Source organism: Neovison vison, chromosome 1, assembly GCF_020171115.1.
Source record: "Neovison vison isolate M4711 chromosome 1, ASM_NN_V1, whole genome shotgun sequence".
NCBI lineage: Eukaryota > Metazoa > Chordata > Mammalia > Carnivora > Mustelidae > Neogale > Neogale vison.
This window is the reverse complement of record NC_058091.1, coordinates 251,498,950-251,524,446: the sequence shown is the minus strand read 5'-3', so window position 1 is coordinate 251,524,446 and position 25,497 is coordinate 251,498,950. Positions and strand designations below refer to the sequence as shown.

General features: G+C 50.7%; 4 protein-coding genes across 10 annotated transcripts in view; 2 read left to right on the top strand and 2 right to left on the bottom strand.

The window, feature by feature from the left end:
* Window positions 1-7,094, top strand: part of NSD1 (nuclear receptor binding SET domain protein 1) — a 148,469-nt gene extending 141,375 nt beyond the window's left edge. For 4 of the 5 annotated variants that reach the window (XM_044228692.1, XM_044228683.1, XM_044228702.1 and 1 more), the window contains exons 21-23: window positions 1,317-1,423; window positions 3,387-3,591; window positions 5,177-7,094. In XM_044228692.1, coding sequence (XP_044084627.1) covers window positions 1,317-1,423; window positions 3,387-3,591; window positions 5,177-6,807 — 1,943 coding nt within the window. In that variant the 3' untranslated portion in view covers window positions 6,808-7,094. Of the gene's footprint in view, window positions 1-1,316; window positions 1,424-3,386; window positions 3,592-3,808; window positions 3,876-5,176 lie in introns of all 5 variants that reach the window. The other variant, XM_044228720.1, reaches the window with a different exon arrangement.
* Window positions 7,095-9,950: 2,856 nt separating this feature from the next.
* RAB24 (RAB24, member RAS oncogene family) lies at window positions 9,951-15,082 on the bottom strand. Of its 2 annotated transcripts, XM_044228770.1 has the most exons (9): window positions 15,032-15,047; window positions 14,577-14,809; window positions 14,426-14,494; window positions 14,134-14,212; window positions 13,957-14,024; window positions 13,781-13,880; window positions 13,511-13,561; window positions 13,314-13,376; window positions 12,832-13,194 (listed from the first exon to the last, which is right to left on the bottom strand). In XM_044228770.1, the coding sequence occupies exons 2-9, from the start codon at window positions 14,691-14,693 to the stop codon at window positions 13,130-13,132; spliced, it is 612 nt and encodes a 203-aa protein (XP_044084705.1). In that variant the 5' UTR covers window positions 14,694-14,809; window positions 15,032-15,047; the 3' UTR covers window positions 12,832-13,129. The 2 variants fall into 2 exon arrangements, with proteins under 2 accessions (XP_044084716.1, XP_044084705.1); XM_044228781.1 differs by lacking the exon at window positions 12,832-13,194 and adding an exon at window positions 9,951-10,199 and having other exon boundaries at window positions 14,577-15,082.
* A 74-nt stretch (window positions 15,083-15,156) lies between these two features.
* Window positions 15,157-18,721, top strand: PRELID1 (PRELI domain containing 1). The gene is made up of 5 exons (XM_044228756.1): window positions 15,157-15,429; window positions 15,984-16,209; window positions 17,647-17,760; window positions 17,876-17,954; window positions 18,190-18,721. Exons 1-5 carry the CDS (start codon window positions 15,338-15,340, stop codon window positions 18,336-18,338), a joined length of 660 nt encoding a protein of 219 aa, XP_044084691.1. The 5' UTR covers window positions 15,157-15,337; the 3' UTR covers window positions 18,339-18,721.
* Window positions 18,722-18,972: 251 nt separating this feature from the next.
* MXD3 (MAX dimerization protein 3) lies at window positions 18,973-23,870 on the bottom strand. Of its 2 annotated transcripts, XM_044228744.1 has the most exons (6): window positions 23,712-23,870; window positions 23,327-23,432; window positions 22,613-22,642; window positions 22,374-22,488; window positions 19,553-19,736; window positions 18,973-19,469 (listed from the first exon to the last, which is right to left on the bottom strand). In XM_044228744.1, exons 1-6 carry the CDS (start codon window positions 23,779-23,781, stop codon window positions 19,354-19,356), a joined length of 621 nt encoding a protein of 206 aa, XP_044084679.1. In that variant the 5' UTR covers window positions 23,782-23,870; the 3' UTR covers window positions 18,973-19,353. The 2 variants fall into 2 exon arrangements, with proteins under 2 accessions (XP_044084679.1, XP_044084670.1); XM_044228735.1 differs by having other exon boundaries at window positions 22,374-22,642; window positions 23,712-23,803.
* Window positions 23,871-25,497: the final 1,627 nt, after the last annotated feature.

Here is a 25,497-nt window from a genome sequence, read left to right as displayed (position 1 = left end):
AGTGGGTTAAGCCGCTGCCTTCGGCTCAGGTCATGATCTCAGGGTCCTGGGATCGAGTCCCGTATCGGGCTCTCTGCTCAGCAGGGAGCCTGCTTCCCTCTCTCTCTCTCTGCCTGCCTCTCCATCTACTTGTGATTTCTCTCTGTCAAATAAATAAATAAAATCTTTAAAAAAAAAAAAAGAATTATCTGTCATTCAGTAATTTCACAGTAAATGTGAGAGGGGAGACAGAACCCTACTCTTACCTTGGTCAGTCTCAGTTCCTGCAAGTGTGAACCTCTCACCAGGCCATGAGTAAGTCTAGTTCTTGTACCATTTGGACCCCTAAATGTAAGGCAGCTGCTTTATAATTTGCTTAGCTGAATAAATAAATAGTAATCCAATATTAGATCTAAAACTATTTATATGAGTTTATCTCATTGATGGAAGGAAGAAAGGTCAGTCTGCAATGGGAGATCTAAGATTTGATCATTTTGACCAAATAATTGTCACTTCACACATAAATGGTGGGTGAACCATTTACCCAACCTAGAGTTAATCTCTTTGTATACATACATAAAATTCTTGTATTTTTTAGGCCTTCCTTAATGTGCTTTGAATTTGAATGGTTGTTTTATTTCCTCTCTTAGTTTTGATAAGATGCACTTTTGAGAGAAAGGGGACAATTTGTACTTGAAATCTGTACATTTCTTTTTTAAAGTTTACAAATTACGGCTGTGTGCATTATGTCATATTCTCTAAATAAGCTTGCAAGGTGGTGGTTTCTCTGTTTTACAAATGTATTCAGGGCTCAAATCACCCAGCTTGATAGTGTTTACAGGAATATAAAGCCAGGGCCCAAGTCTGTGGTGTAGAGTTTTGTAGTATTACCTTGTATTGAGATGTCATCTCCTTAAGTTCTGCTAGGTTTGGCACAGATCAACAGGTTTTCTTCATATACTTGCATTCCCAGTGCCTAGCACAGTGAGTTGTTGTTTGTTTCAGTAATGAATTAATATTTTGGACCTGAATTTATTAGAAAATAAAAAACAACTTAGGATAATTAACATCTCTATAGTAAAGGTTATTTTAAATATTACTTGTTAACCATTATCGGTATTCCTCTTATTAAGCTGTATTTGCTTATTCATAACTTATTAATAATATTATAGGATTAGAATTATTTGTATTTCATTAGTATAGTGGGATTAGAGTTAATAAATCCCTTCTGTCCTCTGAAAAATCTGTTCTCTTGCAAGTCCGTATCCTTTGTGATTAATACAGAAGTAATGTAATTAAAATCATAGATATTAATACTTTCATGGTCTTTTATGCAGGCACTGAACTTACCTTCAACTACAACCTAGAATGTCTTGGGAATGGAAAGACTGTTTGCAAATGTGGAGCCCCAAACTGCAGTGGCTTTTTGGGTGTAAGGCCAAAGGTACCTTCCACATGTTTCTATCAGAAATAATGGTGTGGTCCTCCCTCCCTAACCAATGGCACAGCTGACTCTTTTAAGATGTCTCTTTGGAATAATGACATTGGATTTTTGTCAGTAGGGCTGCTGGCACTTAACTAAGCATTCTGATGATCAGTTTGGTTATTCAAGAGCAGATTTACAGGTGTTGTTGATTTTTTTTTTTTTTTAACAGTCTGACTTCTAATTGGTGATACTTTTCTAGCTACAAAAGCTATAAAATAGGAAGCCATAAAGTAGGTTACTACCCATGTCTTTATTGGTCTCAGCTAATCTCACTCATATTTCTGAATAAGCTTCTTAGATTCTTGGTATCTATGTCTCTCTCTTCCTGTCTTTATCTTTTTAAAGATCTCAAAGAATCCAATATTGAATTTAAGATTCTGAATGTAGTATAACACTGTAGATAAACATAGGACCCTTAATCTTGTCTTAATCTTAATTCTTAATAAGAATTGTTTCTTACTCCCTGAATTTTTATGTGCGTTTTAACTGGCTTATAATTCTGTAAAGAATTACTTAACAAATCTGTATCCTACATTTCTTAAGTATTATAAAATCTTTTTCCTTGCTGTTGCATAGTCTTTAGTGACTAACCATTGTCTTTAGTGACTTAAATTTTTTATGTAATGAATGGACATGCATCCAGATTTTTCTGTTCTAAGTTACATTACACTGAAAAGTGAAGTTTAGTTTTGATGAAAAGTACATAGTGACTCAAGTTGGTTATTTCCCATTATGCTTTTTTGATTATAGAAGTCAGTGTTAAGAACTGAAAAATGTAAATCAGCACAAAACCCAATAACTAAAGTGGGAGTAATTTTTTTTTTTCTTTAAGATTTTATTTATTTGTTTGACAGAGAGTGAGCACAAGTAGGGAGAGTGGCAGGCAGGGGGAGAGGGAGAAGCAGAGCCCGACATGGGGCTCGATTCTAGGACCCCGGTTCATGGCCTGAGCCAAAGGCAGATAGATACTTAACCAAATGAGGCACTCAGGCACCCCGGGAGTAATGTTTTGAGCGAAAACACATAGAGATAGTGAACACCCACCAATTATTCTTTTGTAAATAAGGAAAATTATGTTTATATTTGAGGGTTTTTTTCTTTAGTCGGCTAAATGGTCTTGTCCTCAAGGTGTCCAGTTTATTACCTATCAATCAAAATAATAACTGAGTTTAACCCAGGTTTAATGGTATTACATTCACTAGGGATATCCGTTTTTGCATCCTTAACATTTATGTAATATTTCACACATGGATCAGTGAGAGAGAAATTTGAGGGCAGAAGTTAAGAAATGGGAGATCACTGAGGGATAGTAATAGATCAGATTGATCGTGGATGTTTCTAGTCCAAGATAAATAATGTGAAACCCATGGGGTTTGGTAACCAAGGGTGGGCTACAGGGATCATGGAGGAGACCTGCTGTCTTGGGGAGTAGTGGATATGAACCTAATGTGATATAGATGAAGGGCACATAGCTTATTGAGGTCAAGGGCCGTGAATTATTTTTCTGTGCCTTCCTAGCATATGATTCTTACTAAGTGTTCAGTGACAGTTTGTTGAATAAAGAAATGTGTTGTGCACACGCAAACATACACACCTAGACAAACATAAAAGTAAAACTTAATGAAAGGATAACCTTCAACACCAGCCTTATGTGTTAATAAAAAGAAGGTTTTTTTTCCTCTTTTATTTCATTCAGGTGGCAGGAGTAGTTGATAGAAAAGTTAAAATTAATGCAACCATTTATTGGGTACCTATGATGTGCCAGGTGCCTTTCTTGCATTTTCTCTTGTCTTTACAACAGTCTATGAGGACTGTTTCTTCCCAGAGGACAGACTGAGGCTCAGAGAGGATAGTTAACCTGGTCAAGATCACACAACTAATATATCGACAGAATGCTTACTGCTCAATATCTGACCTCTAGAATCAACCCATTGCCACAGAAGAAAAGTCAAAGAAATTCAAGAAGAAGCAACAGGGAAAGCGCAGGACCCAGGGTGAAATCACGAAGGAGAGAGAGGATGAATGTTTCAGCTGTGGGGATGCTGGCCAGCTCGTCTCCTGTAAGAAGCCAGGCTGCCCGAAGGTTTACCACGCTGACTGTCTAAATCTAACCAAGCGACCAGCAGGTTGGTGCCAGATCCATGCAGAGTGGTCTTCATTCTCTGCCAGAATTGTCAGAGCCCTTTGTCTTCCCACACATAGTGTTGAAGGGGGTATGGTTCATGTTCTCATTCTGGAAATAAATACTTTGGAATCCTAGGTTATAGAGAAGGGAACAGAAACTTACTCATTATATGTCAAGCACTTTATTTACATTTATGTTATGTTATTTTATCCTCCCAGCAACCCATAAAGATGAGACCTTTTCACCTTCCCATGATGCAGATGAGGAAACTGAGAGTCCAGTTTGGTGAGATGACTTGTCACAATAGAGCATGTAGATGGAGGAGGTAGACTGAAAGCCAGGTTTTCTGACTTCCAAGGCCACAAAGTCATGTTTCCTTTCTACAGAAAGAAAGGTTGAGACAGCATGGAGTTTGGGGTTATTTCGGTCAGTGAGGCATGGACTAGACATCTTTTTAGCTCCCTTTACGCACTCCCTTACGAAGGAGAGGTAGCTCGGTCTGCTGACACATGAGAGAGCTTCTTGGGCAGATCAAGTGTCAGGAGTTTGTGGCTGCAGAAGCTACTAACTTTTGAGTGGTGATTTGGCGTTAGAAGACTTTTTGGGGGACTTGGATAGGTGGTCTGGTTTGTTGATGAGGGCAAGAAAGCAGTAGGAAGCCGCTCTAACTGAGGCCTCCTTTACCAGAGGCCTGCTCCCAGGAATTGCAGAGAGAGGACTTTGGGGTGGGAGCGAGAGGCGTTTCTTTCTGAACTAGCTTTCCTTCAATGTATGGTTGCCAGGGAAATGAAATAATAGAAATGGAGGTAGTGTGAGGGTAAGGCCACAGCATGACTTGTCAGTGCCAGGAAGTGAAGATGGAGAATTGTTTCAGAATCAATAGCTCAGGGTTGTAGCTGGCACAGGCTGCAATAGAACTTGTCTTGACTGGGAGCCAGGAGTCACAGCTAGCATAGTTTATTTGGAAACTGTGAGCCAGGGCCAAAACACCATCCATGGCAGAGATTCTCAGGTGTCGAGAAATGGGGGCAAATAGATGGTAGGTCAGGGTCTTTTCCACTGGTTCTGTGTGGACGGTATAGGTAAAATTTGTGCTAGTGTGAAGACTTGAAACTGAGCAAAGGAAAATCCGCTCAGTTTTTCAAAACATTTGTACATTTGCTCCCTGTTCCTAAATACAACCAAATAAGCAGAAATTTAAATAGCTAAGACTATCCCTTTAGAGTTGAATATTAAAAGGCTATATTAGACAAATGGAGTTTCAAGACTGTGGAAGTAGTATCTTCACATTCTAAGGGGAGCATTGGGTTTTTCCCCCCCATGCTAGAAATAGTCATAGAAATAAGAAATTCCTCCTGCCTGTATATTTAGTTGATACTTAGTTGCTACTTGGTACTTGGCTTTTGTTTTTATGTGTTGTGCAGGAGAATCAGATTCTGGGACAGGGGAGGTATCAGGTGAGTGGCATGAGCTCTCTTAGAAGGTGGCAGATTGAAATCACTCTTTTGACTTAGGCTCAGGGCCATGGCTCATTTCATGCACCTTGCTTATTTTCCTAAGCGTTTGTTTCACATCTGTATTTTTAGGGAAATGGGAGTGTCCTTGGCATCAGTGTGACATCTGTGGGAAGGAAGCAGCCTCCTTCTGTGAGATGTGTCCCAGCTCCTTTTGTAAGCAGCATCGGGAAGGGATGCTCTTCATCTCCAAATTGGATGGGCGTTTGTCTTGTACTGAGCATGACCCGTGTGGGCCCAACCCTCTGGAACCTGGGGAGATCCGTGAGTATGTGCCTCCCCCAGTACCGCTGCCTCCAGGCCCAGGCACTCACCTGGCAGAGCATTCATCAGGAGTGGCTGCTCAGGGGCCCAAGATGTTGGATAAGCTGCCTGCTGACACCAACCAGACACTGTCACTGTCCAAAAAAGCTCTGGCAGGGACTTGTCAGAGACCACCGCTTCCTGAAAGACCTTCTGACAGAACTGACTCCAGGGCCCAACCTGTAGATAGGGTCAGGGACCTTGCTGGGTCAGGGACCAAACCCCAATCCTTGGTATCCAGCCAGAAGCCATTGGACAGGCCACCTGCAGTGGCAGGACCAAGACCCCAACTATCGGACAAACTCTCTTCAGTGACTGGAGTAAGCTCCTCAACCTCAGTCAGGTCCCAACCACTGGAAAGACCTCTGGGGACAGCTGACTCAAGGCTGGATAAATCCATAGGTGCTGCCAGCCCAAGGCCCCAGTCACTGGAGAAAACCCCAGTCCCTGCTGGCCTGAGACTTCCACAACCAGACAGACTGCTAGTCAGCAGCAGTCCCAAACCTCAGACTTCAGACAGGCCCTCTGACAAATCCCATGCTTCTTTGTCCCAGAGACTCCCACCTCCTGACAAAGTACTATCAGCTGTGGTCCAGACCCTGGTAGCTAAAGAAAAAGCGCTGAGGCCCGTGGACCAGAATACTCAGTCAAAAAATAGAGCTGCTTTGGTCATGGATCTCATAGACCTGACTCCTCACCAGAAAGAACGGGCTACTTCACCTCATGAGGTCACACCACAGGTTGATGAGAAGATGCCAGTGTTGGAGTCAAGCTCGTGGACTGCCAGCAAAGGTCTGGGGCAGATGCCGCGAGCTGTAGAGAGAGGCAGTGTGTCAGATCCTGTCCTTCAGCCACCGGGGAAAGCAGCAGTCCCTTCGGAGCACTCCTGGCAACCAGTTAAATCACTCACCCAGGCCAGACTTCTCTCTCAGCCCCCTGCCAAGGCTTTTTTATATGAGCCAACAACTCAGGCCTCAGGAAGAGCACCGGCAGGGGTGGAGCAGACGCCAGGGCCTCCCAGCCAAGCACCAGGCCTGGTGAAGCAGGTGAAGCAGATGGCTGGAGGCCAGCAACTACCTGGACTTGCTGCCAAGAGTGGGCAGTCCTTCAGGCCTCTTGGGAAGGCCCCATCCTCCTTCTGTACTGAAGAGAAGAAGTTGGCAACTGCAGAGCAGAGTCCCTGGGCCCTGGGAAAGGCCTCACCAGGGCCAGGACTCTGGCCCATGGTGGCTGGACAGACAATATCGCCATCTTGCTGGTCCTCTGGGAGCACACAGACATTGGCACAGACTTGCTGGTCTCTTGGAAGAGGGCAAGACCTTAAACCAGAGCAAAATACACTTCCAGCTCTTAACCAGGCTCCTTCCAGTCACAAGTGTGCAGAGTCAGAACAGAAGTAATATGAGTAAATGTCACATGACCAGACCAGCTGCCCCCAGGGTTCTTGGGGAACGGAAATCCTCTTTCTTTTCCCCTCTTAAAAAACAGACCCCAACACTTTTCCACTGTTACTCTTTCCTTATATCCCAACACTCAGAACTCTTGTGATATTAGCCAGTGGGGGCATGTGGTTGTGTAAACCATGTATGGAAATCCAAGTGGGCCCCAGCCAAGGAGACAGACAGACTTGGGTCTTTTTCCTCCAACCTTTACACATGGTAACTTGAAATAAAAAGTCCACTCTGGAGTCAAGCATGGGATTCAATTCCACTGGTCAGGTTGGAAGATAGAGGGGCTCTTGGAGTTATTTCTCTTGCCCTGCAGAGCTCCACCGAGGGCACCTAATGAACACTTGGGAAGAACTGATAACTGTTCATATCAGTGGTGATTTCTTGAGCATTCACATGTGCTAGGCCAGGTGCTAGTCACTGATAGGAGATAACAGAGATAAGACCTGATCCCTGTGAGCCCAACACGCCTGCCTAGGTTCCCAGGCTGTTTGGACAAACCTTTGGTCAGGAAATAACAGGAAGTTTTGAGGGGGCCCTGGGGCACCAGACTCATTTTGTAATGTCCTTTATGGCCCCAGAAGTGGTTGTGTTGAGTAAGTGTCCCCTGGTTGGGTGTGCATGTGTGTGTGTGTGATGCACGCACGCTCATGTGGAGGCCTCTGTAGTTGGGGGTGGGGAGCAGGGGTTTGCATCAAGGCCAAGTGGAGCTGTTGGCTGGGCAGCCGCTACTGCTTTTGTCTGGGCTGTTCAGAGTCTGAAAATCTGTCCTTGGCAGAGCAGCTGGTTGTTGAGGCTGGGTTCTACAAGGACATAGCTTTCCTGAAGTACAAGAAGGCAATTGGCAAGCTTACCTTTCTTTTCTACCAATTTTCCTCCTTTTACATCAGCCCACCCCACGCCCGTCCCCCCAAACAGGTGCTTTCAGATTTCAGAGTCGGGCAGTGGATATAGGGAATCTCTGGCAAACTCTGGGCTAGATCTATCACCAGCTCAGGGAGAGTGCCAGATCTTGATGGAAAATTACTTCTCTTCTGATAACTTTGCCCTCCTATCTGAATGGAGGGTGTCCTCTCCTTCACTGGTGGATTCTACCACCCCATCCCTGAGCATTGCTGTGTTCTGTACTGAGAGCACGTGCCTGCTGACTTTGTTCGGAAGCAGGCCAGAACCCTTCCCCTGTGACTGGCAAGATGTGGTGTTTAGAGCAATGTCCAGTCTAAGAGATGATTCCTCATAACTGCTGATTATCTGTTACTGCTGCCCTGAGCTGGGGCACAAGGGCTGGGAAATCTGTTGGTGCTACCCTGCCCTACCATTCACCCAGCTCACCAACTGCCAACAGGAAGTGCTGTTTGGCCAGTTCCTTCCCATTCACTCACCCCTCCTTTGTCCCTAGACCAAACGTGTTTACCTCTCTGCTTTGCCAACTTAGCCAGCAGCTTTAGCCAACAGGCCATCTCCTGGCCCAGATGTCTCCTGGCCATTCTGTTTCAGTTATGGCTTTTACACCCTCACAAGATTGTGTACTTTGTCCCAATTTCCTCCTCCTAAGTTCCTTTTGAGGTTACATCACTTTTAAGGAGGGAACAATAGTTATAGAAGCATTTGCGCTTTATATTAAGATTAAAAGAAGAATTTGCTTTTATTTCCCAAAGTCCGTCTCGGGTTGAGACACTTGAACTCAGGCAGAGGTACGAGGCTGGGCAGGGCTGTCCCAAGTCTAGGGACCTTTCTCTGTATCCCATTTAGACCTCGAAATCTCTGTAATTCCACCTGCCTAGTTCTCCCCTTTTCATCCTCTCTCTCTTCCCACATCATGAGAGAGGAAAAGCTCTTTGTTCAAAAGGAAGAGAAAACAAAGCATCTTATTTTCTTTTTTAAAAAATTTTAAACCATGGAAGAGATATTTTTAAAGAAATCACCCAGAACATTAAAGTTCATTATATTAAGTATTTATCATGTGTGAGAATAATAAGTATATAACTGCAGCTAGTAGGTCCCTTTCCCTAATCTTTTAGGCTGTATGAGTAGGGTTTGCTTGGTGCCAGTCCTGTGCCCTTTTCTCTCCTGTCATCTGTAGTTGTGATCAGAAAAAGATATTCGCACTGCACTGTCAGAATCTTCTTTCACTATGTTGTGTGTTAAATTACCGTAGCTCTTTGTTTCATGAAATAAACTGTGAATTTGGGGGGGAGGGGTGTGTGTGCAGGCTATGTAAAAAATTTAAATGGAGAAGTTTCATCCTGTAATAGCTTCTCTGAAGTAGGCTTTGGTAGGTAATTGACTTGACAGCCGCTCTAGATACGTCTCACAGGACAAGGAGTGAGGGAAAGGTTGGCCATGATTGGCCACTTTGTGGTTTTGTTTTGGTTCTTTCCATTCTCCACCATTTACTTCCTTCCAGACCTGCCTGGGAAAACAACTTTTGAGCTGTGCCTGGTTTGGGGGAGGGGGTGGGAGGGTTGGGGGAGGGTGGAAGTTCTTTATCTAAATGGATGGACATCCAGGCTTTTGTAAGGGTTACTCTCTCTCAGAATTAAACTAGAAATTCAGCTATCAGGCCCACTGATAGCATCTGATATCAGATTGTTAACATCAAGAAAGCAGTCACCATACAATTAGAAGCAGAGTTAAAGGACTGTTGGGAAATTGAAACTCTGACATGAGGGACAATGGGGAGAGAGTGACCCTGCCATCCTTGGGGACTCTCCCGGAGCCTTGTACTGAGACCTTTTCTCCAGAGGGTGTGAATTGGCAGTTAAAAGGAAAGCTTTTGTCTTAGAAACTCCTGATCTTTGTGCAGGATGGTATTTTAGTATTTGGCCAAATGCCTGGAAATTAAGATCTCAAGAGAGAAGCGCCTCTAAGCCTGTCCCCAGGAAACGTTTCCAAAGGGGAAGTCACAGCTTCCATAGGTAGCTAAAGAACCAGTATCTCTCCTTGCTCTGTTAAGTCAGAAGAACTTTATGGAAACTGCTGAGATTTGGATTCAAAGCCTCATTTGCTTCTCCTGCTGGAACAAACCCATTCTAATAGCAAAATAGCTATTATTGCTATAGAAGGATCCCAGGTTTTTAAATGTCTGCTTCCCCCTGAAGTTACTGAGTTTGAGGTGACTTAAGTCACTGTATTGGTCCTCTAATGAACCCAATCTGCATCTTTAGCATCGATGGAAATAATTATTTTATCTTCACATTCTCTACCCCACACTACAGTTGGAGCACGAAGTGCATCAGCGATCCTTTCCCAGGCTCAGTAGCATCTCCTCACTGGAGCTGGACTCCCAGGTCACATCGTGAGAACAGAATGGCAGGAAGGAAGTCTGGTCCTGGCTCCTTCCCCTGTGGAAAGGAATCAGGAGAGCACTAAATGTGGATTGATTTTGCCCTCAGCTCCTATAAATTGGGTTTTCTCCTAAGGCATTTTAGGAGGATCTTGTCATCCTCTTGCGATTTGTCAACCAGGAGGTCGAGTGGTCCAGTCTCCTCACCTGAGATCATGGCAAGAAAGGAGCTGCCACAAGCCCCTTTTCCTGCTAAGTAATGCTTGGACTGTTTCATGTGCTAGACATTCCAGATCACTTAGAGCTAGGTAGCTGCTGCATGAGACTTCATTGGCTATAGCCAGTTAGCTCTCAGCTGAGCTTCCTAGGGCCAGTGCAGCAGGGCCAGAGGTTGCTGTAGTACAAACTGAAATAAGAATAGGTAATTGCTTTGAACACAAAAAATGTAATGATGGTGCTAATTTTCTGGTATAAATAAGCACTGCCAAGGGTTGAGGGACTGGTGAGTTAAGAAACCCAGGTTCCTGTTTGGGAAGAAGAAATTCTGTGTAGAGTCGTTTCTTTGAGGCTCAATTAGAGAAGGCAGAGTCTCAGTGAAGCCTGCACCCGACCCTGGAGTGGGTCAGTGTAATCCTAGGTGGAAGAGATGCTGTATCCAGATGAGGGTGGCCATTGAGTTTCTCAGGGCTGGTGTCACCTTGTCACCTGGTGTAGCCTCGGTCCACAATGCCTAGAACAGGTTGGTAGAGAGCTCCACCTATGGGGTTCTCTTTGTGTTACCTTGTGCCCCTCTCTACCTCTTCTACTCTCATGGGAGCACCTCAGTTGGTTATGAAGATTAAGGGTAATATTTCTTAAGGAAGTGGAAAGAGTTTATTTTAATTAGAAATCCACAGCCTGAGAAATGTTTCCTACCAGTGTAAACAAAATCATGTTGAACTCTCATGTGGTCCCTTCTCTAGAGCTGCTTTCCCATGACTTTCAAACCATCAGGCTATTGAGGGGCTTCAGGTCTAACACCCTGGAAGTCAAGTAAAGCTTTGTGGACAGATGTGCCCAGGGAGTAGGAGCAGAGATGAATGGTTGTGGTGCTTTAGACTTCCAGGGTAGGGGCAGAGAACAGGCGGTCTCCAGGTCCGAGGTGGGTGCTGCCTGTGTGTGCATGTAGAGGAGTGTGTTGAAGATGGGTGAGTGCAGCACACAGGAGCTCATGGAAGAGCAGCTTTCTAAGTCTTGGCAAAGAAACAAGCTGACAATAGAGATCTATATATTTTTAAGAAAGGGGCGGGGGGGGTGTCAGCTGAGTCATCACTGGTCTTTTGCCCCTTCCCCCATAGATTGTCAGCTGTAAGTGAAACTCTTAGTGAAAAAGAGGGGAGCCCTGTAGGAGTCCCCATAAACATGTACTGTAATTCTTTGTATATAGAAAAAAAAATTACTGTAAAGTAAAGTTTAACTTTACTCTTAATGGCCCTTGCCCTGTGTTTTGTTTGTTGTCCGTGGGGAGATGTAGCTTAACAGGAGGGAGGCTGGGCTTGGGGTGAGAGCAGAAACCAGCCTCTGAGATAGTTCCCAGGTTGGGGACATGGTGGAGGTGAGCCCCTCCTCTGAGCATCTCCAGGAGTGGTGTGGGTTTCCTCCCAGCACCACCAGCTGCCAGACTGTCTTTCACTTCTTTTGGGAGTGGCTGGTGTCAGTTTCAGCTCCTATACAGGAAGCTTCCATTACCCATAAAGGAAGGGTATTTTGAGGAATTGGTTTTTAAAAAGGAAGTGGAACCAAAGTTGTTTCTGAGTGTTGAGTCTGACCATTCTGGCCATGTCTTTAGTTCTTAAGAGATAGGTGCTAGGCACTGCAGAAGACCTGGCCCAGGCCTAAGGCAGGAAAGCAGAGACAAAGCCACCAGGCTTTCACTACTGGAAAAGGGCTGCCGTATGGTTTTTAGCTGAACAGGAAGCACCAGCTCTATCCACCCTAACACCTGATAGTTCTAAGACCCAAAGATATACTTTGGGGGAGTCTTGGGAGTCTGTCTCTCCTTCTGACCTAGTCCTGAACTTCCTGCCCTTCAGCAGAAAGCCCTCTGGGGAATAGTGTGGAAAAGCAAACATTTAGTCCTAAAGTTAACTTTTTGTTCAGGGTCTTCGCAGCCCTGAACTAGGTAGTGGTCACTGGATTTTACAGATGAGAAACTCAGGCCAAGTTCAGGTACCTTTTCTGTTGATAGCTGAACTGGATTCCAGTCTGGATCTATAAGACCTTTCTGTCTTGCAGAACTTAAAATTTTCTTCCATTAAGCCACCTTGTAGTGTTGCTGGGAAGCTTAGAATCTGAGCCACAGACATGACTCATGGACCTAGATGTGACAGAAGCAGTGGTAGAACCAGCCAGTCTGAAGTAGGAGTGCTTGACCCTTTGATCTCTGGACACCACTTAAGTGCCTGCCTTGCGTGAGCTTCACATTGCCCCAACCCCAGCCCCTTACTTATCTTTGTCCCCCCCGCCCCCAAGAACAGGAAAAAGCCCCTTTATTTCTATATTATCTCAGATGCAATCCGGGAGTGAAGTTAACTTGGCTTCCAAAAGAGTAAGAGCTGAGGGCAGCCTTAATAGAAGAAGTGAGATCAGCCAGGTGGCCCCAGAACTAGGTGTCTTGGCACCTAATCCACACAGCAGGGAGAGGGGCTGAGTGTGATTCACAGTGCATTGATTTTATTTACAAATCAAAAGCCACTTAAATAATCTGCAGACACAAGTGTTGTCCAGGACAGGAGCCTGGGGTCCAAATAAGCCTTTACCCTCCTCATGCCCATCAGTCAGCCCAATGCTGCCTCCATTTCATGGGCCAGCACAGGCAGGTGCCACCTCTGCTGCCATGGGGACCAGGGGTAGCTCAGACGTACGACCACTCAAGCCCAGACAGGAGCTAGGTCTAGCCCTTCTCGGGGAACTCCTTTAATTCCCCTAGGCCAGGTGAATGGTGGTGACTCAGTGATGACAACAGCTGTAGAAGTAGGGGTTTGCCTTCTGGCCCAGGTCCACGCCCTTGTCCTCTGTCAAAGAGAGGTGGCAGCTCAGCACCCTTCTGTTTGGGGATCAGGTAACTTGTGAAGGGGGCCAGATGCTGTGGGCCTAGAAGAAGTCTCCAGAGAGGCTGGGGATGCACACACACCTGTCATCACCTGGAAGGCAGCCACACTGACGTAATCCTCTGCCACTTTCTGGAAGAGCTCGTCTGGCAGGAAAAAGGACAAGTCAGTGAGGGCTGAAAGCCAGTAACCCTGGAATCACCCAATAACCCGGCCCTCTAGGCTCTTCTCCTCTGGTGCCCCTGCCTGTTCCTGCTGTGTGGACCCGGACAGCACTCACCCACACTCTGGCCTGTCTTGCTGGATGTTTCAAAGAGCTGAGCTTTGATATCTGTAAAGAGAAGTGACTAAAGCTTCCTACCTGAGAATCAGGTGGATACAAAGGAAAAGGCTAGCAGTTCAGGGAATCTAATAGACCCCACACCTTCAGGGAAGGCAGAAGACCTTCCCCAGGGGTCTTGGCATGGCAGCTAAGGCAGTCCCTATTTTCTGTGCTCCACCCAAGCAGCCACTTAACTCCCCCACCCCCAGGGAGCTGAGCAACAGCTACTCTCTGCATAGTCCTGGACGTCGTGGAAGTCCACGCGACGACGACGCCTGTCCTCCTCCAGTAGGTCGCTCTTGGTGCCACACAGGTAGATCTGACAGCCCTGGAGCAGAAGACAAGGTCAAAGTCACTCCCATGGACCACCAGCTCCTAGGCCTTCGGTGAGGTCTGGCACTTACCTCCTCTAGGTTGCGCAGTTCCTTCACCCAGAACTTTGCCCGCTCAAAACTGCTGCTGTCCGTCAGGTCTTGATACGGGCAGGGGCACGCAGAAAACACAACCAAGGATCAGGGGCTGTTCTTAGGCCATCCTGACACCCACCCCCTCTTGTTTGAGGAACAGGCCAGAACCCTTACCATAGCAGACGATGGCAGCCTTGGCGCCCCGATAGTAGATTCGACTCATGGCCTCGTAACGCTCAGAGCCTGCTGTGTCCTGAAGAGCAGGGGGCGGCTCAGCCCTGGCCTGAGTTACCTAGCTACTCCCCAAGAGTGCAAACTAACACGACGTCCTCCAGACCCCTATTTTTAAACTGGGGTCTAGAATAGAAAAATGGCCTCTACAAGACAAGTCAGCTGATAATAGGCAGGAGAAAGTAAGCCTCCTCATGAATGGGTTTTCTCGGGACTGCGTGCCCAGGGGACTTACCCAAATACCTAGAGTCACCGTCCGGTCTCCAACGGACATCACCTTGGCCACGAAGGCGGCCCCGATGGTCTGCAATCGGGAAAGTGATCAGGGCCGCGGGTGCGGACCAGCTCCCTCCCCACTCGTTCCGGGCCCCGCGCAGCGTACTTACGTTCTGATAGGGCCCCACCAGGAAGCGGTCGTGTACGTATCTTTCCACCAGGCTTGTCTTGCCCACGTACTCCTTGCCCAGCATCACCACCTTGACGTCCACGCGCTGCCCGCTCATCCCGGGGCCGCCTCACCGGCGTCAGGGTCCTGAGCGGGGGCGGAGGCAAGCCCGGATCTCCGCTCGGGCAGGCAGCGCCCAAGCCTCGGTCCCCGACCCCAGGCGCCGACCTACGACTGGAGACACCGCGTCGGCTGGAGCTCCGACAGCGTCCGCGTCTGCCCCGCTGCTCGGCCCCAGGCGCTGAACCTCCTTCGAAGAGCCCAGGACTCGGGGCGGCCTGGGATCCCGCGCGGCAGCGCCCTCAACGGCGCCGCATACCGCCACCCAGCTCCCTCGCCGGGCTTAGGGGTCGCTCCCGCACGGAATCCCCACAGAACCTGGGGGGCCCCTTCAACCTGGATCCGACCCGCAGCGCGGCGACTCCCGCGGGGGAGGGGGGAGGTGGTAAAGGATAAGGGGGCGGGATCGTGGGGTCACGTGGGCGGGCGCCGGAAGTGGTGGGTACAGCGCCGCTGCGCCGGAAGTTGCGCGCTGCTCGACAACTCCTCATGGCGGCGGCGGCTCCTTGGGCGCGGCGCGGTGGTGACTGAGCTGCGAGCCTGGCGGGCGTGCGCCGAGCCCCGGTCCGGTCTCCGCGTGCCCCACCCCGGGCTTCGCACCCCTGATGCTGCGCGGGTGCTGAGCCCGCCCCGGCCGGGACGATGGTGAAGTATTTCCTGGGCCAGAGCGTGCTCCGGAGTTCCTGGGACCAAGTGTTCGCTGCCTTCTGGCAGCGGTACCCGAATCCCTATAGGTACGTGGCCCTGGAAAGAGCAATCCTTCCTACTCGCTGTTTGGAGATCGAAGTATGGGTCCGCGAGAGACTCGACATCGAGTCCGAGGTAGGGCACCGTCGGAACCGGGGCCATCTTTAGGGTAAGAAGACTCTATCCGAGAAGCGGCCAGGCCAGGCCTGCAAGGTATTGGAAGGAGGCTGGGCCCGGGCGGTGGTTTGAGGCTATAGTCCAAGGTTCTCTCATTTCGAGGTGGTGAGACAGGAAGAGGCGGCGGCACAGCAGCTGGAAATCCCGGCGCTGGCCTACTCCTCTGCCTGTGGCGTTCTCCACTGGTGTAATAGATCTTGAGATCCAGTCCCCGCCGGAATCTGGTCCGCAAGAGGGCGGGAGTTGGAATTTGCCCTCGGATAGTCGCAGGGAACTCTAGTTGAGGTCTGAGCCACGCTACTTATGGTTTCAAGTTTGGGGAAGGCATGGCCATTCTGGGCCGGGAAGCTTCAGAGGGGAACCCCAGCGGGCAGTCTTTTAGCGGCATGCACCCGAGGGTCACCTTCATTCTGATACTTGGCAGCAAACATGTCTTGACGGAAGACATAGTGCACCGGGAGGTGACCCCTGACCAGAAACTCCTGTCCCGGCGTCTCCTGACCAAGACCAACAGGATGCCCCGCTGGGCCGAGCGACTGTTTCCTGCCAATGTCGCTCACTCGGTGTACATCCTGGAGGATTCTATTGTGGACCCGCAGAACCAGACCATGACCACCTTCACCTGGAACATCAACCACGCCCGGCTGATGGTGAGACTGCTCTCCCCTTTAGTTCCCCAAAAGTAGCTCCAGGTACATATGGCTAGGAAGTCATGGAGCTTCTATTATCTGAGGCAGATTTGGGTTATTGGGGAGTAAACTAGAGTGTAAGCTCAGATGATCTTTTTCAGCCAAATTAGTCTTTTCATTCATGCTGTGGGGGAGGGGTACTTGTTACAGAGTTGTCCCAAGTACTAAATACAGAGCACCTTCACCGTACCTGGCACACATATAGTGTGGGCCCACAAAAGTGATGCTGAGGGAAGGAGGCAGTGATTTTCAAGCAGGAATCCATCAAGCCATAAGCAATTTCTTTGTGCCTCTGAGGAGAGAGGATCTGAGCCCCTTGCCCATGATGATTAGATGAGTTCCACTTTATCTGTATGACGTAATGGGTTTTTGCCTGAGGGGGGAAAGGTTCGTATACCTCTTGATTTCTTGCCTATAAAAAAGCTGGAAGGGGCGCCTGGGTGGCTTAGTGGGTTTAAAGCCTCTGCCTTCGGCTCAGGTCATGATCCCAGGGTCCTGGGATTGAGCCCTGCCTCGGGCTCTCTGCTCAGCAAAGAGCATGCTTCCTCCCCTCTCTCTCTGCCTGCCTCTCTGCCTACTTATGATCTCTGTCTGTCAAATAAATAAATAAAATCTTTAAAAAAAAAAAAAAAGGCTGGAAAACCCATGGTTAAAGGAACGTCCTACAGTGTCATCTCACGTGTGAATACTGTAAAAGTTTTCAGAGAGCTCTTGTTCTTTTTCTCAGCTAGCTTCTTCACAGTGGCTCTGGGAGCTAGGTATTACTCTCCATTGTGCAAAGAGGGAAGTGAGGTTCCAAGAGAGGAAGTGCCCTGCAAGGTCACAGAGTGAGCAGGCACCTTGAGGTTCTTCCCCCCCCCCCCCAGAGTTTTCTGAAGGCTTCACAACTGACTATACCCTGAGGGCATAATCTGTTTTTGTAAATTACAAATATAAGTGATACAGCTGTGAGACATGTATTGTAAGTGTTGCTCCTGGAAGTCCTGGTTCCAGGATACTGATAGCTGATAGCTGTGACGTTTGCCTGATTTCCATTTTATTTTGCCTGCCAGGGAGCTCAGGAGCTGTAGTGGGTGGCCGGCAGGCTAAAAGCACTGCACCTAAAGCTACCAAACCAAGTCCAGGGCCAGGCTGGAGCTAGCACATACACTCCTGAGCTCGAGTCTATGTGCCTTTTAGTTGAAAGGGTCAGAGGAGAGGTTTTAGAGATCAAAGTGGCCCTTTTTATGTTCTTGTTCTCTTCCTGAAATGAAGATTGGGAACACAGTAGGGGAAAGAAGTGGATTTTTCACTTTATTTCCTTACCCTGTGAAAAAGAGGTAGGTGACCAAATTTATGTGCAAGTTGATGAAGTGAAAGACTCCCATGCAATTGTGGTTGGCTTGACTCCCTGCACAGGTGGTGGAGGAACGATGTGTTTACTGTGTGAACTCTGATAACAGCGGCTGGACCGAAATCCGCCGGGAAGCCTGGGTCTCCTCTAGCTTATTTGGTGTCTCCAGAGCTGTCCAGGTGAGCAGCATTGTGGGGGTGCTGGGGCTTTGGGGGCCCAGGCATTTGGCATGAAGGCTGGGCTAGGGGTCAGTGGGAAGCTCAGAATCCTAACCCCCTTTTCTTCTTTTGCCAGGAGTTTGGTCTTGCCCGGTTCAAAAGCAATGTGACCAAGACTATGAAGGGCTTTGAGTACATCTTGGCCAAGCTGCAGGGTGAGGGGCTCTGGGTACAAAAAGAGCCTGGGGTGCAGTCTTAGCGGCCCTGACAGGTGTTGGAATCTACAGCTGTTACCACCCCACTCTAAGCCTGGGACTCCTCATCTGTACCTGGGGCAAATACCACCCTTCAGAAGGGGCCTGGCCCAAGGTGGGGGAATACTGGGGAGGAGGGATGTGGAGGTGGGTCTTCTTGGAGTCTTCTGAATCCAGCCCCTGCCCTTTGCTGCAGGTGAGGCCCCTTCCAAAACCCTCGTTGAGACAGCCAAGGAAGCCAAGGAGAAGGCAAAGGAGACGGCACTGGCAGCTACAGAGAAGGCCAAGGACCTTGCCAGCAAGGCAGCCACCAAGCAGCAGCAGCAGCAACAGCACTTCGTGTAGCTAGCCCAGGCCCCGGCGCGGTAGGGCACCTGACCACCTGGCTCAAGTTCCTCTGCCTTGTCCCCCTTGTACTTTATTATTAAAAGTCAACTTCCAGCCCTTTCTGTTGTCTGGGTGGGTTGGGGCTGGGTGTCCTGTTTGGCACTGACAGTGCAGCAGGCACGTTGCCCATGTCTGAGCCAGGCCTGTGGATGTCCACATCCAGCACAGGGAGGGGCCAGGGCCTGCCCGGTCCCAGACAGCCTGCAGGTACAGGGCTAGGAAGCGCCAGACTGTAAGCTCCATGAGGGCAGGGACCTTTGTCATGTTCTCTGATGTGTCCCAAGTATCTGGAACAGTATCTAGCACATTACAGGCACTCAATAAATAGTTGTTGAATTCAATGAGCCCTAGCTCTGGAGTCAGAAAACTTCGTTGGAACCTTGACTCCATACTTTCCTGGCTTTGGGCCTTGGGCAAGTCTCGTACTCAGTGCCACCTGTGAAACGGAGCAGCCTCCCGCTCTGATGATTAAAGGGACACTGCCTGGTACGATGCACGGTGTCAGTAATGGCTACTGATCTCATTTCCTCTTTTCCAGTTTGTCCGTGACGGGGAGTTCCCCATTTTCATCAGGCAAGATCATGGACAGGAAGTTAGTAAAGAGGCTTTTAATGAAAATACTGTACAGTATCTGGGATAAAGGTCAGGGGGCCTTCTCTAGGAAGGAATGTGAGGGCCCAAGAGGCTTCCTGCCCCTCCGTGGGGACAGCAGAGCCAAGTGCTACAAAAAAAGGCCTGGAAGGGTGGCCTAGGCCCAAGCTGCCTCCCCTGCAGGGCTCAGGGGAAACCCAGGCACCCCTCCCCAAGGAGGGACTGCCAGCAGCCAGCGGCAAGGTGGGGGGCAGGCACCTGTTCCCACGTAAGGGTCCTTTTAGTCCATTCCAAGCAGCCCTTGAGGCTTGGGGGGTGGTGGGCTCCTCCCTCAGAGCCAAGGGCAGTCTGTGGGTGGAGGCCTGCTCTGGGGCGGTGAAGGTCATAGCCAGGTGCCACTGCCATGTGAATAGCTGTGCTCCTGGCCCGCGCTGAAGCTCCGTAGCAGCTCAGCCTCGGCCCCGAACACCAGGCTCTCCACGTCCACCTCCACCTCCTCTGTGCAGGGAGGGGTCCAGTCAGGAGACCTGGCCAGCTCAGCCCGCGCCACCCCTGTGACTCCTTGGCTTCAGGGCACTCACCTTGGTCTGAGTCTGAGCGTTCAGAGGAGAGGCCCGAGGAGTCCAGGCTGTCTGCCCGTGGCCGCTCCCTCTCTCCCAGCCCTGCTGGTGCCCGGAGCTGCTCCAGCTGCCGCCGCAGGCTTTGCTGCTTGCTGCGCAGCTTCTCCTTGAGCCGCCTCGCCTGCTGCTCCTGTTCCTCCAGCTTCTACAAGTCCCAAGGGAGCGAGGGCCCAGGGTCAGCTGCCTGGGGGCTCGGGCCTCACCCCAGCACCACTCAACAGTGGACTGTGGCCAACTTGGTGACTTCCTGTTCCAGGCGGGGGTGACTAAATCTGGGCCCCAGAGGGTGGCTCCCATAGCCTCCAGGGAGCCTGCCCTCTGGTTCCACGTACATGCCCTGTGAGCACTCGGTGTGGGTGAATTGGGAAGGGCATCCCAGTCTCAGGGGCGGTCAGGGCCTCATCAAGTGATGAGAGTCTTTCCATGGCAAGCAGCAGGGACCGGGGAGGCCTGTGACATGGTGGCAAGTGGGCCCTACAGCTCAAGGAGGTGGCCCCCCTCTAGGTTCTAACTGGTTACAGACATATGCTAACGGGCCTAGCACCGCCACATTGCCCAGTTTAAGAAAAGCTGAAAGTCAGACTTTTCCATGTCAAATATCCTTTTAAATGCTGGCAGCTAATTTAAATTTTTAGAAACTACAGACCAAAGCCTGCAGGTTTGTGACTCCTGATTAAGACCCTCCCAGGAAGCCTAGAACTTTAGCATTAATCCCCCTCACACTCTGCCAGCCTGGGGTCTAGGGAGTGCCAAGGGTTCTCCCACCAGAGCCCTGGCTGGGCAGAAGCCTACATTCAGTCAACAAGAACTGAACAAGGGGACATTTGTACTGGGTGTAGAAAGATGAGTAAGAGCTGCCTAGGCAAAGATGGGGCAAGAAGCAGCATCCAAGCAGAGGGAAACTGGGAAGATCATGGAGGATTCAACTTCTCTGGTAGGGCGTGGGAAGACACTCAGACTCCCTTGGCCAGGGTGGGGGCCCGGCCTGCCTCCTCTGGGGTGCCCGGTGGCAGGCCCCCCCACCCCGTGCTTACTAATACATTCCCTTCTTCAAACCCACCAAAACTGGACCAACTGGCCTCCTTCCTCCTGGGACCAAAAGTGGGGGGCCTTGCCACCCTGCAGCCCCATACCTCTTCTCTTTTCCTTTGGCTTCTTTCCGCCCTGAGCTCTGCCCTCAATCTGTTCCTTGGCTGGGGGTCCGAGACCCTGCCTTCTGGCCTTCCTTCGCCTCGCCCCTTAGCTGGGGCTGCAGGGACTTAATTTATAGGGAGAGGCCTGTGGCGGTGGCCACGGGCCCCGGCTGGGCTGCCGTCCCCACACATGGAGGCAGTCTGCCCCTGGCGGGGACTTCTCTCTCAGCTTCCTCTTTTCCATTCCCTGTGCTGTGGCTATGGGGGAGAGGGGACAGGGACAGGACTGCGACCATGGGCTGGGGCTCGAAAAACCTGAGTTTGCTGATTTCAATAAATATCTCTTGTCTTTAAAAAAAAAAAAGAGATCTAAAGCAGACCAGTGGCAACACCTGGGCTGTGAAGGGCCTATAGTTTCATAGGAAGTAAGGAACTGAGACTGTCCTATCATGCACGAGCCATGGAAATTTTCCAGCAGGAAACCAACCTGGACAGATCTGTGTGCTCCACATTACATGCTAGGGCAATGTGGAGGGCAGCCCAGAAGAGGCAAAACAGGAGGCCAGGGAGTTAGGGCCTCAAGGGCCCTATCTTGGGAGGGGTGATAGGGCCTCAAGGAAGGAGCAATCTCCAGGTCTGCCCATGGCCCAGCCAGTCCCCACAGGGCACACATCAGCTCTCCAAGAATCAGGCCAGGAGAGCTCCAGGTGAGAAACAGGCCAGCTACCAGGCTAGGGTGTTCTTCAGCACAATGAGTGAACGCGGGTACTGTGGGGCAGAGCTGACAGTCCCTGCACTGGGATTGATTTGCTGCATAGCACATGGATCTGGGATCTGCCACAGCCCCTGGAACCTAGAACAGGTGCTTGATAAACACCTGTTGAAGGAAACTGCAAGGCAGGAGACTTGGGCCTGGGTTATAACTCTGCCTCTCATTAGCTGTGCACCTCGGTCCTTGGCCTAGCCATGCCCCCATTTCTTTGTGAAGAGGGTCAGGAGGGCAGGAAAATGCCACTAAAAGTGGCAGGAAAGGCCACTTTTAGTTCCCTGCTCCGCCCCCGCCCCCAATCTGGGTCTGCGTGGGGCATGAGCCCGCACACCCCACTCCTGTCCACCAGGGGGCACTGAGCATAGCCCAGGCCACAGAAGGATGCTGGGAGGAGGAGTGACTGGCTTCCTCTGTCCTTCTCCTCTCCTGGCCTTTAGCACTGCCTCCCAAAATGGCATGAGAATAGACGGCTCAGAACTGGAGGCCTTGGAAGGATGGGAAAGCGGAAACCTCTGCAGTCCTAGGGACCCTGACATGGAACACATCAGAATGTTTTCAACAGCTATACCCATCTGTAGAGAGAGGGAAACCAAGTCCAGAGAGCCTGAGTGACTTCAGTTAGGACTGAATTGATAATAGCCCTAATAACCATGAACATTTATTGGGAAAACTCACTTAAGCCTCAGAACAATCCTCTTGAGTTGTTTTCTGCTTTTTTTCCTACTTAACACAGTGGAAGCCAAAAGCACAGAAAACTGTCCCATGTCTCACTGCTGGGCTATTACCTTAGGCCTCTCTCCCCAGTTGCACGTAGCCCCTCCCCACTACACATCTCACAATTCTGGAAGGCTGGCTGCAGGGCACTGCAGGAACTTTTTACCTGGATGTGCATCCTGGCCCAGCGCAGAAGGCTCAGGGTGGTGTAGCGGGCACAGTCAGCCCCCAGGGGCATCTGCTGTTTTAGCTGCTCCAGGCACCGCTTCAGCTGGGCCCTCCTGCGGGGGAAGGGGTCTGGAGGGCAGTGCCAGCCTAGCCTTGCTGGCCAGACAGCAGGGGAGGGAAGGCCAGAGGCAGATGGTTCCTGGGGCCCAGTGCTGTCAGGGCAAAGCTGGGACTCACCTGCGTTTCTCCAGCTCGTTGTGCACAGACCTGCCAATGCCAGGGAGGACAGGTGAGGGGGCGTCAGCTACTACCCACACCCTCAGTCCCAGGGACTTAAAATCCACTAGAGATGTGGGCCCCAAACTAGCCTAATGTGGGGCCCTTGTACCAGCCTTGAGCACTGGAGCCCGCCGGCAGAGGCAGAGATACCAAGCCAAATGCTGAGAGGCCTGCCCAGTGGTTGTGGGGTCCAAACGAGGCCCCCTGACCAGCAGTCAGGAACTGCTTCTCAAACAGAGGTGACAGTTGAGCTGGGCCAGAAACATGCTACCCAAAGTAGAGTGGTGGAGGGAGAGGCTTTAAAATTGGAGGGATTAGCATGTGCAAAGGGATGAGAAGAGAAAAGAGAAGTCTGGGGGGAGGGGGGACGGGAATTGAGTGGAGATGCAGAGTGCAAGAGTGTGAGTGGAAGGACCCTGAACTCTCTAGTTTATGGTTTCTGACACTTCTTTCCCTGAAGTTTATGGTTTCTGACACATCAGGGTGCTCAAGAAATAGTCCGTGAATGAACAGAGAGGAGTAAGGAGATGGCAGGAGAGGTCTGAATTGCCTCCAGACTAGGGGACCTGGCCCAGAAGATACAAGCAACAAGGAGGAAGTGGGCAAAGGTGAGGCCCCATGAGGGATGGCACCCATCCCCCTCCTCCCCCAACCATCCCCAGCCTTCCTCACCGCCCACTGTCCAGCGCGCCAGAAGCTTGGGGGGATCGCTTCCTCCTCCTGTAGACTGGGCCTGGACTGAGATGCGGGCACAGGGACGCGTAGCCATGCTCGGCTTCTGCCAGAGAGAGCCCCAGCCCGCTTCAGCCTGGGGCTGGTCCCAGCAGGCGCCCCTGACAAGTCACGGTCAGGGAAGGGCTTTTGGTGCCAGGGCCATTTCCCCAACCACTCCCTGTCCGACAGCCCGGGCCCCCCCCCACCAACAACAACTTGAGGGCGGGGTACCCCGGGGCTACTGCTTAAAGTCCTGCATGCCATCCTTGTTGGGAGCCAAGTCCAGCCCAGGCCTGTGTCAGCGAGGTTGCCGTCTGGAGACCCGCCAAGAGTTCTTCCTCACCTCTCTCACGGCGCTCTAGGAACTCCGCCGCCTGCAGCAGGACCTGGATATTGCTGGCCACGGATTCCATGTCGGCGACAGCTGACGGCGGGCGGGCCAAGAGTGCTGGCCCTAAGAGCGGCTGCACCACTTTTGTTACAATGTAACTGACACGGTGCAACAAACACAGGGACCCGGACCCGCCCCTGGGACACCCCGCCCCTGGGACGGCCCAGCCCTTGGCCCCGCCCCTCCCCCAAAGGGGCCAGGGAACAGCCAACCACCTCCTCGAGCCCGCCCCTCTCGCCCCCCCCTCAGACTCCCGGGGCTGCTATGGGCGCCGGTTCCAGGCTCAGCCTTTGAATCCCCGTGCTAAAGGGGGCCGCGTCTTGCCCATTTTGCTCAACGATCCTGCGCTGCTAAGTGTATCAGGGTCTCAGTTTCCAGTCCCAAGCTGATGGCGAAGGCTCTGCACCTAAAATGGTACTCTGGGGGCCCTTGGTCTCCGGGAGGGCCCAGCTCGGTCGCTGCACGTGGGCGCCGCAGAGGCGGGGCCAGCGGGCACCCTCACCCATTTGCCCCAGGCTTCCTGCGGCTGGCTGCCGTCACCTTCAGGGCGGGGCCTGGGAGCTTCTGAGGCACTATTGGCTGCGTATGGCCCCGCCCTCTCCCTCCGATGGTCAACACGTTCAGGCGGGAAAAGGAGCAGGTTTCAAATTTGAAAACCCGGGCGATCGGGGCGGGGTTGGGCGGGGAACGGAGCTGCAGTGCGCAGGCGCCGGGGGAGGGGGCGCAGATCCGCTCCTACGCTCGAGGGTCCGTGCCCTCGCCGGCCTGCCATCTGCCCCTGTATGCCCGTACTGGGCCTCAGCTTCCTATTGTCATGAAGGGGAATAGTCTCCTGGCTCCTCCTGCTCCTTGTCATCTGCAGGGAAGCTACTGCTGGCTACAAAAACTGTCAGTAGGGTACCAATTTCCCAAGCCAAGCCATACTCTGGAAGCAGGCGAACTAGCTTGCTAAGAGCCCAGGGTTCTGGAGCCCACAGAGTTGGGTTCCTCTCCTGTCCCTGCTGCTTCTCAACTGTATGACTCGGGAAGTGACCTCCCTCCTGTATGTTCAGGAAGCCCTGTGACGACAGCACTGTCACAGGATCAGAGCCCTTGCCCATCTGTGCCCAGTACATTGTAGCTGCTGACTTCTGAGGCCAGTGCAAACCAGACACAGGTTTCTTCCTCCCACAGAGCCCCTTGGTTGCCTGAGTCCAGGAGCACTTCTTTAACACGACTTTTTAGCCTCCCACAGAAGTATATGCAGTGACTTCTAAGGGTAGCCACCAGTAGGTGTGGCCACACCTGCAGGAACAGTGAGTCTAAGGGTGGAGACCAGAAGATGAAAGCAGCTGTTTCAGGGTGGAGCATTATCGCCAGGCGGGGGCTGAGTGAGAAATGGCTAAGAGGGACTAGATTATTTATTAAGAGACAGTCCTGGGAAACATGATACTTGGCAGTTCAGTCCTCAGGGGAAAAAAAACCTTTGGGTTTCTCTAAGAATCACTCCCAGCGGAACCACTGCCACGCTCAGCCAAAATGCTGCCTGGAACTGTCCACCCATTCACTCATCCACTCACTCACAATAGTAGCAGAGCAGTTCCTGGACCCCAGGCTCTGTGCCCAGGACTGGAGAATACAAAATGGGCAAAACCAGACAGGGCTGCCTTTGCAGAGCTCACATACAACAGAGTTACAGTTTTGACAGGTCCTCATAGGAAAAGACACAACATGAAGGCAAGTCCTAAGGAGCATCTGT

Excerpts from the sequence above, each read along its gene's own strand:
- RAB24 (XM_044228770.1), bottom strand. The coding sequence starts at position 14,693 with ATGAGCGGGCAGCGCGTGGACGTCAAGGTGGTGATGCTGGGCAAGGAG. Across the intron at positions 14,025-14,133 it reads GGCTGCCATCGTCTGCTATG|ACCTGACGGACAGCAGCAGT; the intron begins GTAAGGGTTCTG and ends GCCCGTATCAAG. Across the intron at positions 13,195-13,313 it reads TGCCTTCCAGGTGATGACAG|AGGACAAGGGCGTGGACCTG; the intron begins GTGTGTGTGCAT and ends TCTCTTTGACAG.
- PRELID1 (XM_044228756.1), top strand. The coding sequence starts at position 15,338 with ATGGTGAAGTATTTCCTGGGCCAGAGCGTGCTCCGGAGTTCCTGGGAC. Across the intron at positions 16,210-17,646 it reads TCAACCACGCCCGGCTGATG|GTGGTGGAGGAACGATGTGT; the intron begins GTGAGACTGCTC and ends CTCCCTGCACAG. Across the intron at positions 17,761-17,875 it reads GTGTCTCCAGAGCTGTCCAG|GAGTTTGGTCTTGCCCGGTT; the intron begins GTGAGCAGCATT and ends TTCTTTTGCCAG.
- MXD3 (XM_044228735.1), bottom strand. The coding sequence starts at position 23,423 with ATGGCTACGCGTCCCTGTGCCCGCATCTCAGTCCAGGCCCAGTCTACA. Across the intron at positions 22,643-23,326 it reads GGCGCGCTGGACAGTGGGCG|GTCTGTGCACAACGAGCTGG; the intron begins GTGAGGAAGGCT and ends TGGCATTGGCAG. Across the intron at positions 19,737-22,373 it reads GGGCCAGGATGCACATCCAG|AAGCTGGAGGAACAGGAGCA; the intron begins GTAAAAAGTTCC and ends TGGGACTTGTAG.